Below are 18,833 nucleotides of genomic sequence, written 5' to 3' on the forward strand. Positions count from 1 at the left end.
AAGAATCACTTTATAATTTCTCTGATCTGGATTCATCTCGATTTCATCATCTCGGATCATTCATCTCGGATCTGATCTCGATTTGAATCTTCACCAAAATCGAATCAATTCTTCCCTATTGCACACCCAACCTTCCCACCGAGTTTTGTCAGAATCCGTCCCGAACGTTTCCGAGACCTCGTGCTATGTATTGGTTTTAGCCTGATCTCTCAACGGTGAAGAATCACTTTTTAATTTCTCTGATCTGGATCCCGATTTGAATCTTCACTGAAATCGAATCAATTCTTCCCTATTGCACACCCAACCTTCCCATCGAGTTTCGTCCGAATCCGTCCCGAACGTTTCCGAGACCTCGTGCTATGTATCGGTTTTAGCCTGATCTCTCAACGGTGAAGAATCACTTTATAATTTCTCTGATCTGGATTCATCTCGATTTCATCATCTCGGATCATTCATCTCGGATCTGATCTCGATTTGAATCTTCACCAAAATCGAATCAATTCTTCCCTTTTGCACACCCAACCTTCCCACCAAGTTTTGTCTGCACCCGTCCACGATGTTTTGAGATATCCTGTTCACAAACACAAACAGACCAAGCATTCTGAGTATTGCGCTGCAATACATGTCCCCTACCGGCAGTCTGTCGTCCGGAAAACTGTTGGGGAAATTACCAAGGGTTATTCACCCACAGGTTCTGAATCGTTCCCAATCGCTAATTACCTCAGGACAGGCTCACCTGTGATTCGCACTCGGGATTTCGATTTATACACCTTGCAGACAGGTCAGCAGAAGCACAACAAAATACGATGTTGATAAAGAACCTTTCGAGTCGCTAAATATCAGTAATTTATTATATTTTCCGGTTCACGAACAATGATCGATGTGTATATATATGTTGCTCGGCTTGGCTCCGCCCCTCCCGAAAGCGCGCGCTGTGTCGCGCTTTTGACGTTCGCGAGACGAGGCTGAGGGCGCGCGGTGCGGCTTGAGGAGAACTCTAGAATAAACAAGAGATATCCATTTTTTTAATATATTCATTTAATTAACGATATCTGCCAAACCACGTGCCCTATCTATCGCAAATTCCAAAAGGACATTTTAGTGCTGAACAGATCTGTGAAGTTTCCCCTCGATTGGATCAAAAATGAGGGAGGGGCTCAGTTTTAAAGGTTCATGCTTAAAAACATCATAACTCTGAAACCATGTGACGCATGACGTCATGCTTGCTGACTTTTTTGTTCGTCATGGGTATGCGATTCTACCTGCAAGTTTGGCCTCGATCTGTTCAGCCGTTGCAGAGAAAAAGGGGTTTTCGTGTTTTCACGAAAAACAATATGGCGGCCGAACCATGTGACCTGTGACGTCATAATTCCCATTAAAATATTCTACAGACCGAGTCCCTCCTATGGTGATAGTTTTATCTCAATCGGTCCTATTATTGCAGAGAAAAATGTTTTTTAAAGGAAATTAGAACTTAAAATGGCACAGAGTTAAGGTTCATCAGAATTATCAGAATTACCAACGTTCAAAGTGCCATAACTTTGTCAAAAATGATCGAAACGTCGTGAAGTTCGAACTTGACCTGTAACTTATCATGAGGAAACCATGTACCAAGTTTGAAATCATTAGCATTAAGAGTTTAGAAAAAAAGGTCCAGAAAACTGTTCTTTGCGTGACGGACTGACTGCAAACCTATAGTCCCCTCCGGTGTACACCGGTAGGGGACTAATAAGCAGTTGTTGTGTCGTAATCGTGTTATTAATGTGTATTAATTAATTACCTCGTTTGTTTGCACATGTATTTGTGGTAATTAGCTCTCCCAATGGATTTTCAGGATATGGTGATCGTGGAAGTCGTGAGGTTAACAGGAATAAAGATTCACTCGCCGCTCTCCCGCATGAAAACCGGAACTCAGGTGAGGCTGTAAGACCTAGATGAAGTCTTGGACTGAGTATTCCATTGTGATTTCAGTTTTCTTCCTTATTCCCATTAATAACCAGACAACATTCCAACCAATAAGTTCTGCACATGATATCGGAGATGGAAAGGAGAGGGAAAGGTAGGAATTGGCGGAGAGGGAAAGGTAGGAATTGCATGATGAATCTCTCGTCCTCTTCCTCTCCCTCTCCTTCGTTGTGTTTGTGCCGACTCCAGATGCCAGTATTTGTGACTGGAATTGGAAATGGGCAGACGCCCTTCTCACTGGCCAGTGCTGACCCCCCGTTGACCTTTCATTGGAGCACCATCAAGAAGGACACGATTGAGGTGCAGTCCCGCCATGTTGAGGTGAGTCACATTCGTATTATGATCATAACTAGTAAAAAGCCCGAGTCATCCAAAATGACGGGTCGGAACAGTGTATTCGATGGCGCAGCCTCGTGAGCGTGCCAAAGTCTGAAGCCTGGGCCGAGTGTCAGGTGTGCTTATATCTTCTTTATTTATGAGACGTCTTTCGGATGTAAATGAACACTCGTTTTACTCTGCGCACGTTCAACATCATGTGCAGCAAATTTCACCTCCTACACCTTGTATTTATTTTTATTAAAAAAAACAAAAAACGATTCTGTACAGCACCCTTGAGGCTCGGTTTGCAAGCCACCGTCTACAATTCCAATGAAAGAGAATCAAAAAATTGGTCTTTACAACCTGCCCTTGTGAAGGGGGACAGACATCTGTATAAACACACAAACTGACATTATTGTGTTTATATTGGAGATAATAATAATGATATGTGCAGGACGCCGCCATGAGGCCCATCAAATCTGCGCTAGTATTGCCAACTTATGGTTGTTTGTCCGCTCTCTATTTGTTTAAATGCTGAACGTCGATCAAAGGAGCAGCACAAAATACTTAGAAATTTTTTTGGTAATGATTCAGGGTTTGAACCACCGACCTCCCAGCTACACACCAGGCATTCAGTCGGACCAGACACACACCAGGCATTCAGTCGGGCCAGACACACACCAGGCATTCAGTCGGGCCAGACACACACCAGGCATTCAGTCGGGCCAGACACACACCAGGCATTCAGTCGGGCCAGACACACACCAGGCATTCAGTCGGGCCAGACACACACCAGGCATTCAGTCGGGCCAGACACACACCAGGCATTCAGTCGCGCCAGACACACACCAGGCATTGTCAGGCCAGACACACACCAGGCACTCAGTCGGGCCAGACACACACCAGGCACTCAGTCGGGGTTTGAATCACTGACCCCCCCCCCCCCCTCCTCCTCCCCCCCCACCTCCCCATATATAGACCAGGCATTCAGTTGGGGTTTGAACCACTGATCCCCCCAACCCCCCCCCCCCATACACACACCAGGCACTCATTCGGGGTTTGAACCATTGACCCCCCCCCCCCCCCCCCCCCGTACACACACCAGGCGCTCAGTCGGCGTTTGAACTACTGACCCCCTCATCCCCCCCCCCCCCCCTCGTCCCCATACATAGACCAGGCATTCAGTCGGGTATGTGTGCGAGTCCTGTATGAGTGGTGCTTGAATGGTAACCGGAACGTTGCACTGAGAGTTAACGAAGCCAGGTGTAAATCAATTCCAAGTATGGCAAAAACATTAGGAGACATCATTGTACTCTTCCATCCACAACACGAACTTTAGGAGACGATGGACAAATCAATATCGTGTACAAAAATTGAACCTGGTATCCCAACACCATGAACCAAGTGCTCAGACAGCCGGACTCGGACAGCCAGACAAGCCAATCTTGGATGATTGTTTCTGTGTGAACCATAAATCGAGTTTACCGCCATGGACCCATAGGCCTCTGTTGAGCCTTCACCAACGGCACGCTTCGCCATGATGATTCGGGCCGTGTCCGCGGGCCGTGCCATGCTGCGTGTGGCCGTGCGTGCTGAACAGGCAGGCGGAGGACAGATGGATGGGAGCGAAACGGAGCTCGTAGACGAAATCCACATTCAGGTCAGTCGGTTTGCCACCCAGGAGGGGAGCTGGGATGAAGGGCCACACTGCACAGTTTGGCATGAGTGGTGCTTGCAAGTGAGTGGTGCCATTTGACGTGTTCGTGTTTGCCGTGTAGGTGTTTGAGAGCCTGCAGTTGCTGAATGTACCATTGAGTGCCGATAAGGTCCTCATGTCACCGAGATCTCACCTGGACTTGCACACCAACAGGTGAGCTCCTTGCATTTATTTAAAACCACCTCAAGCACATTGTATTTTCATACAGGAAGTGAGTTTAGATTAGTTGGTGAGGCACTCCCCTGAGATGTACCTAATCCGGATTTCGTTCCCAACCAGACGAGGAACTGCAGATATGAGATATTTCTACATTACCTGGGATTTCTATGTTTCCTGAATGTCCAAGCCTTCTCCACAATTCATGTATATCTTGTCTAACATTTTGGGGAGTGAGGAGTGCAATGCTGTTGTGGGACGGGGCTGTGATGCAAGCTATTCGGCCCAAATGACCAGACTGTCTCGCTCTGATATAATTGCATGAATGGCCGAACGATGTGAAGCCTCACAGGTGACATCATTACTCTTTACACCTAGTGATCGACCTTTTATTACCCCGCACACGCAAAGTGAAAAGTGGGGTTTGGTTTTTTTATTTTAATACTTGGGCTTAGGCTCGTAATAGAGCAGACGCACAGACATGCTGACGAGACAAACACTTAACACAGCCACTGAGCTTGAGGGAACTGCCGTCACTTCCTGGGATTTTCTGGTTACCAGCGACGTCATAACAATGGCGCCGTTTTTCTCATTGTACTCGGAGGGACATTTCCTCAAGAGGAATTTCCTCCTCCCCATGGATGCCCACCAATGGGGATTGTCTGTGCTCTATCCTTTTCAAGCAAGGAAGCAGCACGTACCGTTTTTAAAGTTTTTGGTATGACTTGAACCGGTCCAAACCGGATGGGGTTTTTTAGGAGACACCACCTCCTTACTGGCTGGCCATTGGCTTCCTACAGGAGCTCATCCGCCCTTTGCCAGGTGTGGTTTTTGGTCCTGGCAGGTATCACTGGGTTGTATGTTACCTGTGGCAGTCCCAAAAGACTCACCTGACTAAATCGGGTTGAGAAATTGGTTCATTGGCTCTGATTAGAGTACACAACAACAACAACAACAGGCATTTTAAGGCCATTTTCCCTGCTAGAGCGGGGGTTAGCCTTGCGGTCCCCATGACAATCTTCTCCATTTTGCCCTATTTTCTGCATCTCCCCTTGTTAACCCCCTTGCCCGCATTTCTTCTTCCACCATCTTTAGCCAAGTCTTTCTCGGTCTTCCCCATCCTCGACTTCCTTCTACATTCATTTCCATCACTCTTCTCAACCAGTCACTTTCATCCTTCCTCAACACATGACCAAACCATCTCAACCTGTTCCTCTTCACAGCATCAATCACAGGCTCTATTCCCATCATCTTTCGCAATTCATCATTTGTCTTCCTCTCTCTCAACGATACTCCGCACATCCACCAAACCATTCGCATTTCCACCCTTTCCAGCCTTCGTTGCTGCTCTACGTTCATTTCCCATGTCTCGCTCCCATAAATCATAACACTTCTCACACATGCAGCATACACCTTTCCCTTCAGCTTCAACGACACCCCCCTCCTCGTCAGCACGTCACTCGGTTCCGGAAACTTCTTCCATGCACATCTCACTCCAGCAACTGTTGCCGAGTCTGATCCACCTGGTAGAGTTGATCTGATCTGGTCTGGTTGAGTTGGTGTTATAGTCTCCATGATATCAAATTTATGCCATCTTGTGAAAACATAAGTGCCAAAACCAGTCAGCTAGTTCTGTGCAACAAACACAATGGGCATTGGGTTTTCTGTGCCAGGAAGGCCAAAAAGACAACCAATGATACGTGCCGAGAAAGCTCGGACACAGACGTCTGGAAACGTGTCAATCGCAAACAAGTTGGAAAGAATTTGGGAAATCCGGTCCCGATGGGAGTCGGCTCAGCAGGTTAGATGGTGGCGATGGCATTGCTGATACCCTCCAGGCTCAGAAAGCTGTTTACCATGAAACTTGTTACCTCAAGTTTTCTGGAGACGAGCTTCAAAAGGCAAAAGGTCGTCTCTCGAAACACGCATTATATGAACGCAGCCCAAAGAAAACAAGAAACCGCCATGATCCGTCTCGCAAAGAAAATGATCAGGAACCAGTGTGTTTCTTTGTGATCAAGCAGGAGGTCTCAGGTCAACACGCCTCTGTCTTCATACTTGGGTAGTAGGTTGTACACAGCAACAGCTCAGGGCAGTACTACCGTTCAGACTGAGGAGCGTTATAGTGGTGCCCGGAACCATCTTGCACTCTCCGTGTCAGGATTGCTGGTCTTACTTTATATCTCACTCAAACTATAGTGACCGGCCTAGCTTCAACCTCTCTTTCTTACAAATAAACACTTGAGACCTGACCGATGAGCACAAAATAGTCCATGACTAGAGACTTCAACATAAAATAAACATCGGGGCAATACCCCTGGCGCTCACCTGGTAGAATAAACAGTAAACTGCACCGACTAAAGGTATTCGAAACCAATTTCCATGGTTGCTAGAAGACAGGGCAGCAGGTAGTATAATACGAACATAATTATAAGACTTTAAACAAACAAAAACATACCTATTTTTGGGGGCAACCCCCCACTCTGCCACCCCGTGTACCTCCTCAGACCCCAATTTTTCCAATGCCTTCAACAAACATAAGTACATCACTGATGATGAAGGTTGTGGTGACATTTCATCAAAATTACGTGTGTATGTTATGCGAAAAAAGCAAAGAGCAAATGCCTATTTTGGGGGGCACAGCGCACGCGCCGGTCCTCTGTGACCACAACGCACGCGCCAGTCCTCTGCGACCACAACGCACGCGCCGGTCCTCTGCGACCACAACGCACGTGCCGGTCCTCTGCGACCACAACGCACGCGCCGGTCCTCTGCGACCACAACGCACGCGCCGGTCCTCTGCGACCACAACGCACGCGCCGGTCCTCTGCGACCACAACGCACGCGCCGGTCCTCTGCGACCACAACGCACGCGCCGGTCCTCTGCGACCACAACGCACGCGCCGGTCCTCTGCGACCACAACGCACACGCCGGTCCTCTGCGACCACAACGCACGCGCCGGTCCTCTGCGACCACAACGCACGCGCCGGTACTCTGTGACCACAACGCACGCGCCGGTCCTCTGTGACCACAACGCACGCACCGGTACTCTGTGACCACCGCGCGCGCCGGTCCCCTGTGACCACCGCGCGCGCCGGTCCTCTGTGACCACAACGCACGCGCCGGTCCTCTGTGACCACAACGCACGCGCCGGTCCCCTGTGACCACAACGCACGCGCCGGTCCCCTGTGACCACAACGCGCGCGCCGGTCCCCTGTGACCACAACGCGCGCGCCGGTCCCCTGTGACCACAACGCGCGCGCCGGTCCCCTGTGACCACAACGCGCACGCCAGTCCCCTGTGACCACAACGCGCGTGCCGGGCCCCTGTGACCCCAACGCGCACGCCGGTCCTCTGTGACCGCAACGCGCGCGCCAGTCCCTTGTGATCACAACGCACGCGCTGGTCCAGTAACCGCCTTCCTTTCATTTTACATTAATCTACAGCTCATGGGGGAGCTTGTGCATGCATCATGTCCATGACACAGATGTTACTAAACACCAATATATTTTTAGATGAACTACAAGGAGATTTGGAAACGACGGACAAAATCCATGTGGTAAATGAGATTTGAACTTGGGTTCGCTGTGTCCTGATCCAGGGGTTCATATGGAAATACTAACAGTTGAATCCAAGTTGTGAAATTTTTTAATCTGTGCTTCCTGCTCACCTACCCTTTTTTGGTTCTCTCTTGTGCTTGGGGAACTTCCTGCTTCAGCGAGATCATTTCCACTATTCCCTCAGGATCTTCAAGTTGTCGGTGTAGCACCATGGCAGGTCACATGACATTAATATTCTCAATCATCACTATCTGCCATGATCTTTCCTGGGAAAACCACATTTCAAATCTGGCCTCCAAAGCCAGTCGCCGACTGGGCATCCTCCGTCGTGCGAAGTCCTTCCTTGGCACACCTGAGCTCCTCACCACATACAAGGCTTTCATCCGCAGCTCAATGGAATACTGCTCTCCCCTCTGGGCCGGTGCTCCTGCCTCACACCTGGCTCGTCTTCACGCTGTTGAAACCAAAGCGTTCAGAATCATTGGAATCTCCGGCGATGAAGCTAACTCCGAGGGCCTTTCACTCACTCACCGCAGGCAGGTTGGTGGTTTTTAAGTCTTCTCCCAACTCCTCTCTGGCCTTGCTCCCCCAGCTCTCTCTGTGCTCTGTCCCCCAAATATTCCTGAAGGTCACACAAGATCTGCTTGCAACCCTCTTATGGTTAAACTGCCAAAATCAAGGCTCTCTGCTCACCTTCACTCTTTCATTCCTCTTTTCTCCCGCCTCTGGAACAAACTCCCCCACTCCCTTCAATCCCACTCCTCCCTCCAGGTCTTTAAAACAGCTGTTCACCACCATCTCTTATCTTCCCCCATCCAAAACCTTGATCTTTTCTACCCCCGCTAATTTCACCCCAAATACTCTTTTTTGAAATACCAACTTCTTTCCTGGAAGTCCTTGGTGTCCTTGTGTTTTATACTTCTCCCACCCCCCCCCCCCCCATCCCACGCCGCCTCCCCCAAACCCTCCCCCTCCCACACATTCCCGATGTCCCTCACAAATGTTGTGTTTATGTGCTTTCCCTTCTCTCCCCATCTTGTCTCCCGCTCCCCTTTTTATATACTTTGTTTGTTTATCTGTTTGATTTGTTTGTGTGATAAATGTTAGCTCTTTCACAAGCCTTGATTATGGATACAAAAAAAAATAAAAAGTGTGCGGTGTCACCATGCCTAGATCAAAAGAGCTCTCTGAGGCCTCCAGAAAGAAGGTTATAGATGCCGACGAGTCTGGGAAGGGATTCTAAAAGATCTCCAAACAATTTGAAATCAATCATTCGACTGTCCGGAAGATCATCTACAAGTGGAGAAGATTCCAAACAACTGCCAACTTGTTCAGGCCAAGCCGCCCCAGCAAGTTCAGCCCGAGAGCAGACCGCAAGATGCTGAAAGAAGTCTCGAGGAACCCCAGAATGTCATCACGGGACCTACAGGTAGCTCTTGCCACTGTTGATGTCAAAGTGCACGAGTCTACCATTAGAAAGAGGCTGCACAAATTTGATCTACATGGGAGGTGTGCCAGGAGGAAACCTTTGCTGTCCAGAAAGAACATCAGGGCAAGACTAAAGTTTGCCAATGAACACCGAGGCAAAGACCAGCACTTCTGGAACAATGTGCTCTGGACAGATGAGTCAAAGGTAGAGCTATTTGGCCACAGTACCAGAAGACATGTTTGGCAAAAACCAAAGACAGCATTTGACCACAAGAACCTGATACCAACTGTAAAGCATTGTGGTGGAAATATTATGGTTTGGGGCAGCTTTGCTGCATCAGGGCCTGGGCAGCTCACCATCATAGAATCCACTATTAATTCTTCATTGTACCAGAGGGTGCTTGAGGATAATGTGAGGCCATCTGTCGGAAAGTTGAAGCTCAACCGAAGGTGGACCTTGCAACATGACAATGACCCTAAACATACCAGTAAATCCACCAAGGAATGGCTGAAAAGAAAGAAATGGAAGGTTCTGGAATGGCCACGTCAAAGCCCGGATCTAAATCCCATCGAGATGTTGTGGGGGGATTTGAAACGAGCTGTGCATGCAAGAAACCCCTCAAACATTGCACAGCTGAAAGAATTCTGCATGGAGGAGTGCGCAAAAATTTCTCCCAGTCGATGTCAGAGACTGGTAGACAGTTATAAGAAACGCCTACTTGAGGTTGTTTCTGCCAAAGGGGGCAATACCACCTATTAGAGCCAAGGGTGCACTTACTTTTTCCACATGTGAAATTTGCATTTATGTTTATTTAAATTATACAATGGACTACAAAATGTAAACGTTTCATGATATTTGTTATATTATATCACCTTTATCTGTCAATATTGTTGAAATGAAGATCAAATAGCTGTGTGTTGAAATAATTATGTTGAAAAAGTCAAAACTTCACATGGGGTGTACTTACTTTTTCACGTGACTGTACGTTTCTAGTTTTGTTTCCTTGTCTCCTCTCTTTCCTCTTCCTGTTCATCCGTTCCATTGCTTGTGTTGTCCACCTGTTGTCCCCTTCTCCCTTCCTTCACCTGACTCATCCATGAGCCTACATTTTGTAGAAAAAGCACTCCATGTCTGTTTGCCTCTAACTGCTGGAATTGGAAAATTGCAAATGATGTGTGTGTCCCTGACAGGGACGGCCGTGCGATAATGAGCTACAGGCTGTTGGAGACGTCTGACAACATGTCGGGCGTGACCCTCGGCGATGGCGGGGAAATATCTGCAGGACCAACTACGGGACTAGCAACGCTCCACGTCACTGCACGGGAGCACTATGGCCTCAAACAAACCGCCATTTTCGGGATCCAGGTCGGAGACCTTCGTGTCTGCGTTGTCCTCTTGTTGTGTCGGGATTGTCCCACTGAAGTCGGAGACCCCTCCCTCCCCCATCCCTCACCCTCCTACCCACACTTGATGCATTTGCTCCGACGAAGGGTCTTGCCCTGAACGTCGTCCTGGCCTTGTTCTCCATGGTGGTAAACTTTCACTTGCTCGACTCCTGTTTAGGAAGTCCTAGACTAGGCTAAATTTCCAGAAATGCATCTAATACAAGTTATAGGGGCATTTCTGAGTAAAAGTTGGTAACAAGTGTTTTTAACCTATTTTGGGGGTGCTGATCATGAAAAAATAGGATACCAAGCTGAATTTTTGGTATTTGATGCTCAAATCTGGAAAAAACTAAATGGCCGCCAAAATATTTAACTTTTAGCCGCTGAACTCAGAATCACACAGGAAGACATTTCAACAAGTACACTTTACGTGAAACAAGATGAATATTTCCAGGCAATCAAATTTGTATATACTATTTTAGCAGAAATCGATGTTTCGGCCATTTTCCAAGATGGCCGCCATCAAATCTTATATTGACGATATCTCCAGTTCTAGTGAACATAGAATCATTATTTTGATGTCTAGCCCCAGGTTATCGAGGTCAAGGAAGCATATGAGCGCACTATTATTAGTGTTGGACCAAAGCGATATACTGAAACAGGACACATTCAAGGTGGTTGCTCACAAAATAGCTCTAAATATCGGCTAACTGCAGCTAAAATGATATCTACAGACACTTACACATGGACCCTTGTGCCACACAGCTCATATAATAAACAACACGATTACAAGGCAATACAACTTTACTTTTGATCTTCATTGATTAATACGATTACATGCAGTGAACAATCACATATGAACGTTTAACTATATACAGGTAGCACAGTCATGACGTCTTTTACGATATGCAGGCTCGACGGTAAGTTGAATAATGTCGTTAACACATTACACATTGTCATTAAAGCAACCGTCCTGGTCAGTTTCTTGCCGACATACACATGCAGCTGTGCAGCCAAGTTTTGCTTTACGGCAGCTACAGCGCATGGTACGACACCGTGACCTGCAACTGCAAGAAACAAGTTCAAGACACGACTCAGGAATTGGATGGAGTGTCATCAGCACTGGTTGCAAATTGGTAGCGACCCTTTTCCATCCCAACTCCGTGACATTCGGCAGGTTCGGAAGTGGGCAGTGTGCCTCCTTCCATATCAGAGATTGGTAATGCACACGCTGGATGTGGAATTTGAGAGCATCGCTCGTGGGTGGCATCGCTTCTGGTTTGCAGGCCTTCTCAAACATGACCCGACGAACGCTATCTGTTGTCTCCAGATTGTTCATCCCGTAGATTTTGCAGACAAATATTTCTGTCGATTTTGACACTTCAGGGGTCAAATTCCCTACTCCCAAACCCACAAGAAGGTGGTGATACTCAAGGAAGACTTTCCATGCTGAACGTTTCGTGTGTCCACAGATGTGCGATGTCGTGTCCGATCCCGTAAGAGCGTGAAATGGCAGAAGTGATTGGACTGAATTTGATGGCAAGTTGTGATATAATGGACCTATGGGTATGTACTTTCTCTTCTGGGCAGTACCAGCCATCATCCATAGATTTCTGCAACTGACACGCGGAAAATGTGCCACCAACAACAGCATGACATCAGTGTCTCTCGCACATACAACTACAGTGTCCAGCCGACTATCTATGACATGTAGAATTATGCGTGTGTCCGCTTCTTCGTGTGTTGCTTTTAGTGGAGTGAGGTCAGTATTGCCACGTGATGACCTGATTTCACGCTCATCGTCAAACCCCCCTGCAACCACAATCTCTGTATCACCAGGAGCATGTGCCAGAAGTTCTTCCGAGAGGAAGCGAGCAAGGGCTGCCTTGTTTTCTGGAAGGGCAATGAAGTTTATCCAGGAGTTAGGCAGTGGCACCTCCCGTCCTTCTACAATACGACGTATTGGACGACTTGTCTTTGTTCGTTTGGTTCTTGTTCCTGCTTTGATCGACTCATCTCGGTATCTGTCAAATACAACGTCTATGCGAAGATATTGCATTCCTGACTGGAAGATTGATCTTGTGAAAACGTCTGCCAAGTCTCCAAATGTCTTGGCAGCAACCGGTTTCCCAATGGCCACGACTCGAGCCTGTCCATCTATAACAAGACAAGCTGATTTCCCGTGCAGATCGAGCGTAGCAGGACATGGAACATCTGCTGTCAACATATCAGCCAGCAACGATTTGTTTCCTGTCCTTAAATTGCCATTGAGCTCTGCCAGCGAGACTGGTACTCGAAGAAGTTCGTGGTTCAACACGTTGTCCAAGTTGATCGTGCGGCCAGATGCATATGCCGTTACCAAACGTTGGAGGAAGTTTTGATCAGCTTTCAGAACAGTGCGTTTGTTCTTTTCGGCACTGTGTTGTACTACCTTATAAAGATCGTCGAATGTTGGAGCATTGTTCTTCTTGATGGTGTCATACAATGAGTGCTGAGGCACTGAGGTTTCTGCGTCTCCAACAAGTCTATCCTCCACAAATTCATCCAGTTGTTTCTGACCCATGACTCGTGCGTTCAGTAGCGATGTTTGGATTTCTTCGCTAGCAACGTCTTTTGTTGCAATGTTTTGCAGCGCAGCGTGATGCGTATCAGGTGCAAACACATGGAAGCGTTCCAATATGCTGAGCAGAATGTTCTCGTCTGCATTGTCACGTTGTTGTCTTGCTGGTTTCGATTCGTTATGGCTGAGCAAGTCTTTTGGATATATCTGCAACATTTCACGCGTATCTGCTGCAATATGTGCTCTCAGGTTGTAAGACAATGCCCATCTGTTCAAGGCTGTATTGGTTTTGGTGATACCAACGATTCCTCCGGCCCTTTTACCAGTTCCATTCAACCACTCTTGTGCCTGGTCGGGATCAACCTGATTGAACTTACGCGCCGACCGTTTGACCACAAAATTTCCTTTTTTGAATTCTTCGAGAACTGACTCTGGTAGGTTTCTCATTTCAGCCAAGTAGACAGGACCCCAGCGTCCATAGTTTACATGGTCATACCTGAGAAAGAAAGGTAGCATGCAGGTGAATGAATGGATGTGAAGGTCCCAAAGTCCATCTCGTTGGGCTCTTGTGAACATAAGTAGAATTGCTACCATTTCCAGGTATCCCCACCAGAAAGAGAAGTTGACATTGTCCTCCTTTCTGCGTTCCAGGAAATCTGACATCAATGATGAAAACGTTGGGTTTGTCAGCAAGGTGACAAGGATCTCAACAGCTGCCAGGTCGGATGCAGCCTTGGATATTTGAATATGCAGTTGCTCGTCGGCTTCTTTCACATAGTCTAGTAGATTGGGTCCTAATAGTCGCCATAGGGCCTGGCATGTAATTTTGTGTGCTCGCATGGCTTTGTTGAACTTTTTGCCAGCCAATGCTGCTTCAATGGTGTTCTGTCCCATTAGACCAGCTTCAACCCAGGCCTCTGCCAATCCAGATCCGTGCATGTGTTCTCCAATAACTTTTAAAAAGTTCATTGAAATGTGTAGCCCTCCTAGACGTGGAATGAGTCTCTTCTTGTACTCCGGATTGCACCACTTCAACTCCATGAGCTTGCAATAAAGTGCTTGATCCACACTCAGTACCGTGTATTCTTGTCCGAAGCGAGATGAAACTTCCAAACATCGCTCCACGACTGTTTTGAGTGTATCAAACTCGTGCGCTGGTGCCAGGATTATGGGCATATAGCCAACTGTAGTTTGTGGAGGATCATTTTGTGTCAGGGACTCATTGAATACTGTCCAACTGGTTTCCGTTGTTGAGTTGAGTCGCATGAAATTGAACGCTAAATCCACCGATTGGGCCCTTGCTGCACAATCAGTGTCCTTGGACGGTTGATGATACCAAGTTTTTTCCACTTGGCCACTGAAAGATGGTTCGGCCCTGACGGCAGGCATAGTTGCAGCATTTAAGGTGTCCATGACCTCTGGGACATGCAGCATTCGGTCTTTAGAAAGAACCATGCTGTCCCACTTCACGTCTGCGGATGGTCCTCTCTGCCACGCTGCCAGCTGAGTGGCATGGAAGGTTTCTTTTCCGTCCAATGTCTCATCCAGTATGTCGATATTGTCAGCAGTGTAGAACAGAAAGCGGTCAGGAACTAGATTAGGTGGTATGACGGCACCGGTGTTTGGATTCATAGACTTAATTGTGGACTTGGCTAAGGTTGTGTCCAACTGCAACACTTGATGGTAACTGAGGGTGTGTCCTGCCTTATGGAACATTTCCACCAACTCCTTAGATCGTGTAGTTTGGTGCAGGGTGCTGCCGAGCCCTATATGTTTCGGCGTCAGTTTACTGCCTCCGCTCACTCCATATACCATGTCCTGAGCACTGCTGAGGACTTGTTGTTCTAGTTTCGTATCATCTTCTTTGGCAACGCATGGTTCTATTTCAAGCTGACACGGACCACCATATAAGAGCTTGAGGAACATGTAGACAGTCTCTGGTACGCAACTTAGTGCGTTTCCGATGCTCACTTCAAATCCCACGTGGCCAGGCTTATCAAGCAAATCTCCTCGAAGTTTTAGGGCAACATGCACCAGCGACAGGAAGATGTCCTCTTCAGGCCCGAACCTAGGCATTGTTAGTTGTTCGTCTGCTTCATCCGTCAGTCCAGATACAGCATTGCCGGTATACTTAGATGGTACCAACAACGTTTCTCTCTGAGATGTCCCACCATCAGGTCGAACAAAGAGGATGGTATCACCTACTCGAGATTGCAGTTTTTCCCTGAATGTTGTCCGACGACTTACAAAGGACTTCGGAATAACTGTGTTAGCTTCCTCTGAAAGATTTACATACCGATCCCAGACGTCACTTAGCCTCAGCACATGACCCTTTTGGGCTGCATACATAAGTTCTGAAGAAAGCCATATCAAAGGTAAGTCTTGACTGGTGTGAAAATCTTCTTTGACTTTGGATGTACTTCTTTTGAACGAACTTAAGCAAGGAAGGTGATATTTACCTTCCGCTGCGATGAGGTCACTAACGCCTGCCAAACTGAAGCATAGCTTGTGATGTAATTTAGATGCCTCTAAAATATCTTTGCTGACATTGAATGTCATAACTGAACTTAATCGTTGTTTTGACGTACGATCCTGACAAAACATGCACAGCGTCCAGTCAACTGGCTTGACAGAGCTCCGACGTATGACACGACCTTGGGTAGACCCAACAACTGAGCTGCATGTTGGTACATTTTCTCGGTCCTGATGATGATCTTCCAGTCTTTCTAGGCGAAGAAGTTTATTTTTATCGGTGAATTGGACATAACAGTTTTTGTGCCATACGATTGAGGTGGTATTCGAACCCAACGCCAGATCCAGACGCTCAATTATATTGCGGTTTTTGGGTCGCGTAATTTCTTTCTGGTTTCGTAAGCCTTAGCGAGTGTGGCTAGACCTTGATTGCTGGCAGATCGCAAATCCCCATCTGTTTGGCATAAAATGCATAAGGTGAAGTCAATCGATGATGGTCGTTTCAGAGTAGCAACAGGATCCATCTTGATTTAGTCTGAAAATAAAAGAAAGAGAGGTTGCATGTCACCGTCCCGGTAAATAAACCGTCCTTAACTAGACATGATAACAACCTTAACTAGAAAATACAGTTGACAGTGATCTGAAAGCAATGTAATGCCAATCAAGGTAAAACGGCAATAAAAGCCAATATGGTGTATGAAACATCTTCCATTGAAAGCCTGCAATTCAGCTTGGTATCCTATCTTTTCGTGGTCAGCACGCTCACATACAGCTAATAAGCATAGATACCAAGTGCTACTATGATATTCCTATTTTTAAAAGAAAATTAGAAATGTCAATATCGCGTATACTTTTTTTGACGGCCATTTTGTTTTTTGGCTGATTTAAGCCCTAAATATGTAATATTCAGCTTGGTATTATTTTTTATCGTGATCAGCACCCTCATATACAGCTAATAAGCATGGATACCAAGTATTACTACGACATTCCACTTTTCTGAAGAAAAAAAACAAATATCGCATAAACTTTTTTGGCGGCCATTTTGTTTTTTGCTGATTTAGGCCCTAAATATGCACATTTCAGCTTGGTATCCGTTTTTTTCGTGATCAGCACCCTCATATCCACCTAAAACGCCCGGATACCAACTTTTACTCAGAAATGCCTCTGCCAAAAAAAAATCAGAAATTTAGCCTAGTCTATCCATTGCCATGTTGCCAGGTTTGTGCTGGAGAATGGAAAATTTGTATTGAGGCATTGGGCCTTGAGACTCGACTTCAGCTCTGTGTTTTGTCCATCGTTACCAACGTGTGTGCATTACCGGTGTCTGCAAATGGTACATTAGAAATCCTTGATCATTAACTTTCCGGGAATTTCCAAATCGCTGGATTTTGCGTTGTTCAGTCTCATGGTTTGTGCTCCTAAGAGATCACGAGTTTGGACTCCTGACCTAACTGTCCCTTCTAGGTTGCTGCTGTGGCCTTCATACGGGCCCGACTGGGTTCCGTCCTCCACAAGGTCACCAACGAGGCCCTGGAATTTTTCCCTTTAGGAGCAGACATTCCACTCACTGTGGATTTTCACGATAACGTGGGTGACCGTTTCCACGTGGCATCTGTCGCCGTACAAACCGCCTGTAACCGGTAAGAGCCGTTTAAAGGAGGGGTGGTGTGTAAACGCCGAGAAGGAAAACCGTTTCCTCTTTCAAACTCTCCCGTCTCTTTCTTCATGACACTTCCTCTTTCATGAGCTACTTCCTTGTTACAATGCATTCTGTGTAATGCCCTCTTCCTGTATTGATCCCCTCTTGCTCCCTTTTTTTTAATCACATGCTGTCTCGTCCGATCCTCCCTTTTCCTTCTGTCTGCGGCCTCATTTTTCCCATGCTGTCTCACCCACTTTTCTCCACTTCCCATTTAGACGCCCCCCCCCCCCCCACCCTCTTTTCCTCCTCATATTTTTTTATTTTTGATGCAAGATCGAGGCTCGTGAAAGAGCTAACATTAATCACAAAAAAGTCAAACCGACACGTAAAACATATAATAAGGGGAGCGGAAGACAAGATGGGGAGAGAGGGGGAAGGACACAACAACAACAGTCGAGAAGAGGGACATCGGGAGATCTGTGGGAGGGAGACGGATTGGGGGGAGGTGGGAGAAGTATAAAACATATGGAGACTGCAAGGACTTCCAGGAAAGAATTTGGAATTTCAAAAAAGTGGATCTGGGGTGAATTAGCGGGGGTAGAAAAGATCACGGTTTTGGGTGAGGGAAGATAAGAGATGGTGGTGAACAGCTGTTTTAAACGCCTGGAGGGATGAGTGGGATTGAAGGGAGTGGGGGAGTTTGTTCCAGAGGCGGGAGAAAAGGGGAATGAACGAGTGAAGGTGAGCAGAGTCTTGATTTTGGCAGTTTAACCATCAGAGGGTTGCTGGCAGATCTTGTGCGACCTGTAGGAATATTTGGGGTACAGAGCACAGAGAGAGCTGGAGGAGCAAGGCCGGAAAGGAGTCGGCAGAAGACAGAAAGACCACCTACCTGCCTGCGGTGAGTGAAAGGCCCTCGGAGTTGGCTTCATCGCAGGAGATTTCCAATGATTCTGAAAGCTTTGGTTTCAGAATGTGGTGGACTCCTCCCTTTTCTGGCTACTGTGACATCCCCTCATTTCCATCTGTTGTCTGCCGCCCCCTCCTTCCTCATACCGTCTGGACCACTTTTTCCGAGACCCACCATTTTTCCATATGCAGTCGTGCTCCCCTTTACCCATGCTTGGAGAGTCCCTCCTCCGTTTTTCCGGACTTTACTCCTTTTCCATTGTGCTATGTTTTCTTCCCCTTTCCTCCCTTGCCCCATCCCCTTTTCCCACCTGTCACCTCGCTCTCACCCCCTTTCCTCCCTGCGCTCTTGCCACCCCATTCTATCTGTCATCTTCCCTCCAGATTATTCCTCACCATTTTCTATCATTTCTGAACCCCATCTCTCAGTACAGATTATTCCTCACCATTTTCTATCATTTCTGAACCCCATCTCTCAGTGCAGATTATTCCTCACCATTATCTATCATTTCTGAACCCCATCTCTCAGTTCAGATTATTCCTCACCATTATCTATCATTTCTGAACCCCATTTCTCAGTACAGATTATTCCTCACCATTATCTATCATTTCTGAACCCCATCTCTCAGTTCAGATTATTCCTCACCATTATCTATCATTGCTGAACCCCATCTCTCAGTGCAGATTATTCCTCACCATTATCTATCATTTCTGAACCC

General features: G+C 47.0%; 1 protein-coding gene across 1 annotated transcript in view; it reads left to right on the forward strand.

The window, feature by feature from the left end:
• NUP210 (nucleoporin 210) overlaps positions 1 to 18,833 on the forward strand; it is a 148,079-nt gene that overhangs the window by 72,961 nt on the left and 56,285 nt on the right. The window contains exons 26-31 of the mRNA XM_068105006.2: positions 1,835 to 1,915; positions 2,155 to 2,286; positions 3,785 to 3,943; positions 4,062 to 4,153; positions 10,337 to 10,511; positions 17,028 to 17,203. Coding sequence (XP_067961107.2) covers positions 1,835 to 1,915; positions 2,155 to 2,286; positions 3,785 to 3,943; positions 4,062 to 4,153; positions 10,337 to 10,511; positions 17,028 to 17,203 — 815 coding nt within the window. The remainder of the gene's footprint in view (positions 1 to 1,834; positions 1,916 to 2,154; positions 2,287 to 3,784; positions 3,944 to 4,061; positions 4,154 to 10,336; positions 10,512 to 17,027; positions 17,204 to 18,833) is intronic.

The sequence above is a fragment of the Myxine glutinosa genome, chromosome 1 (assembly GCF_964187855.1).
Source record: "Myxine glutinosa chromosome 1, kmMyxGlut1.1, whole genome shotgun sequence".
Lineage (NCBI taxonomy): Eukaryota > Metazoa > Chordata > Myxini > Myxiniformes > Myxinidae > Myxine > Myxine glutinosa.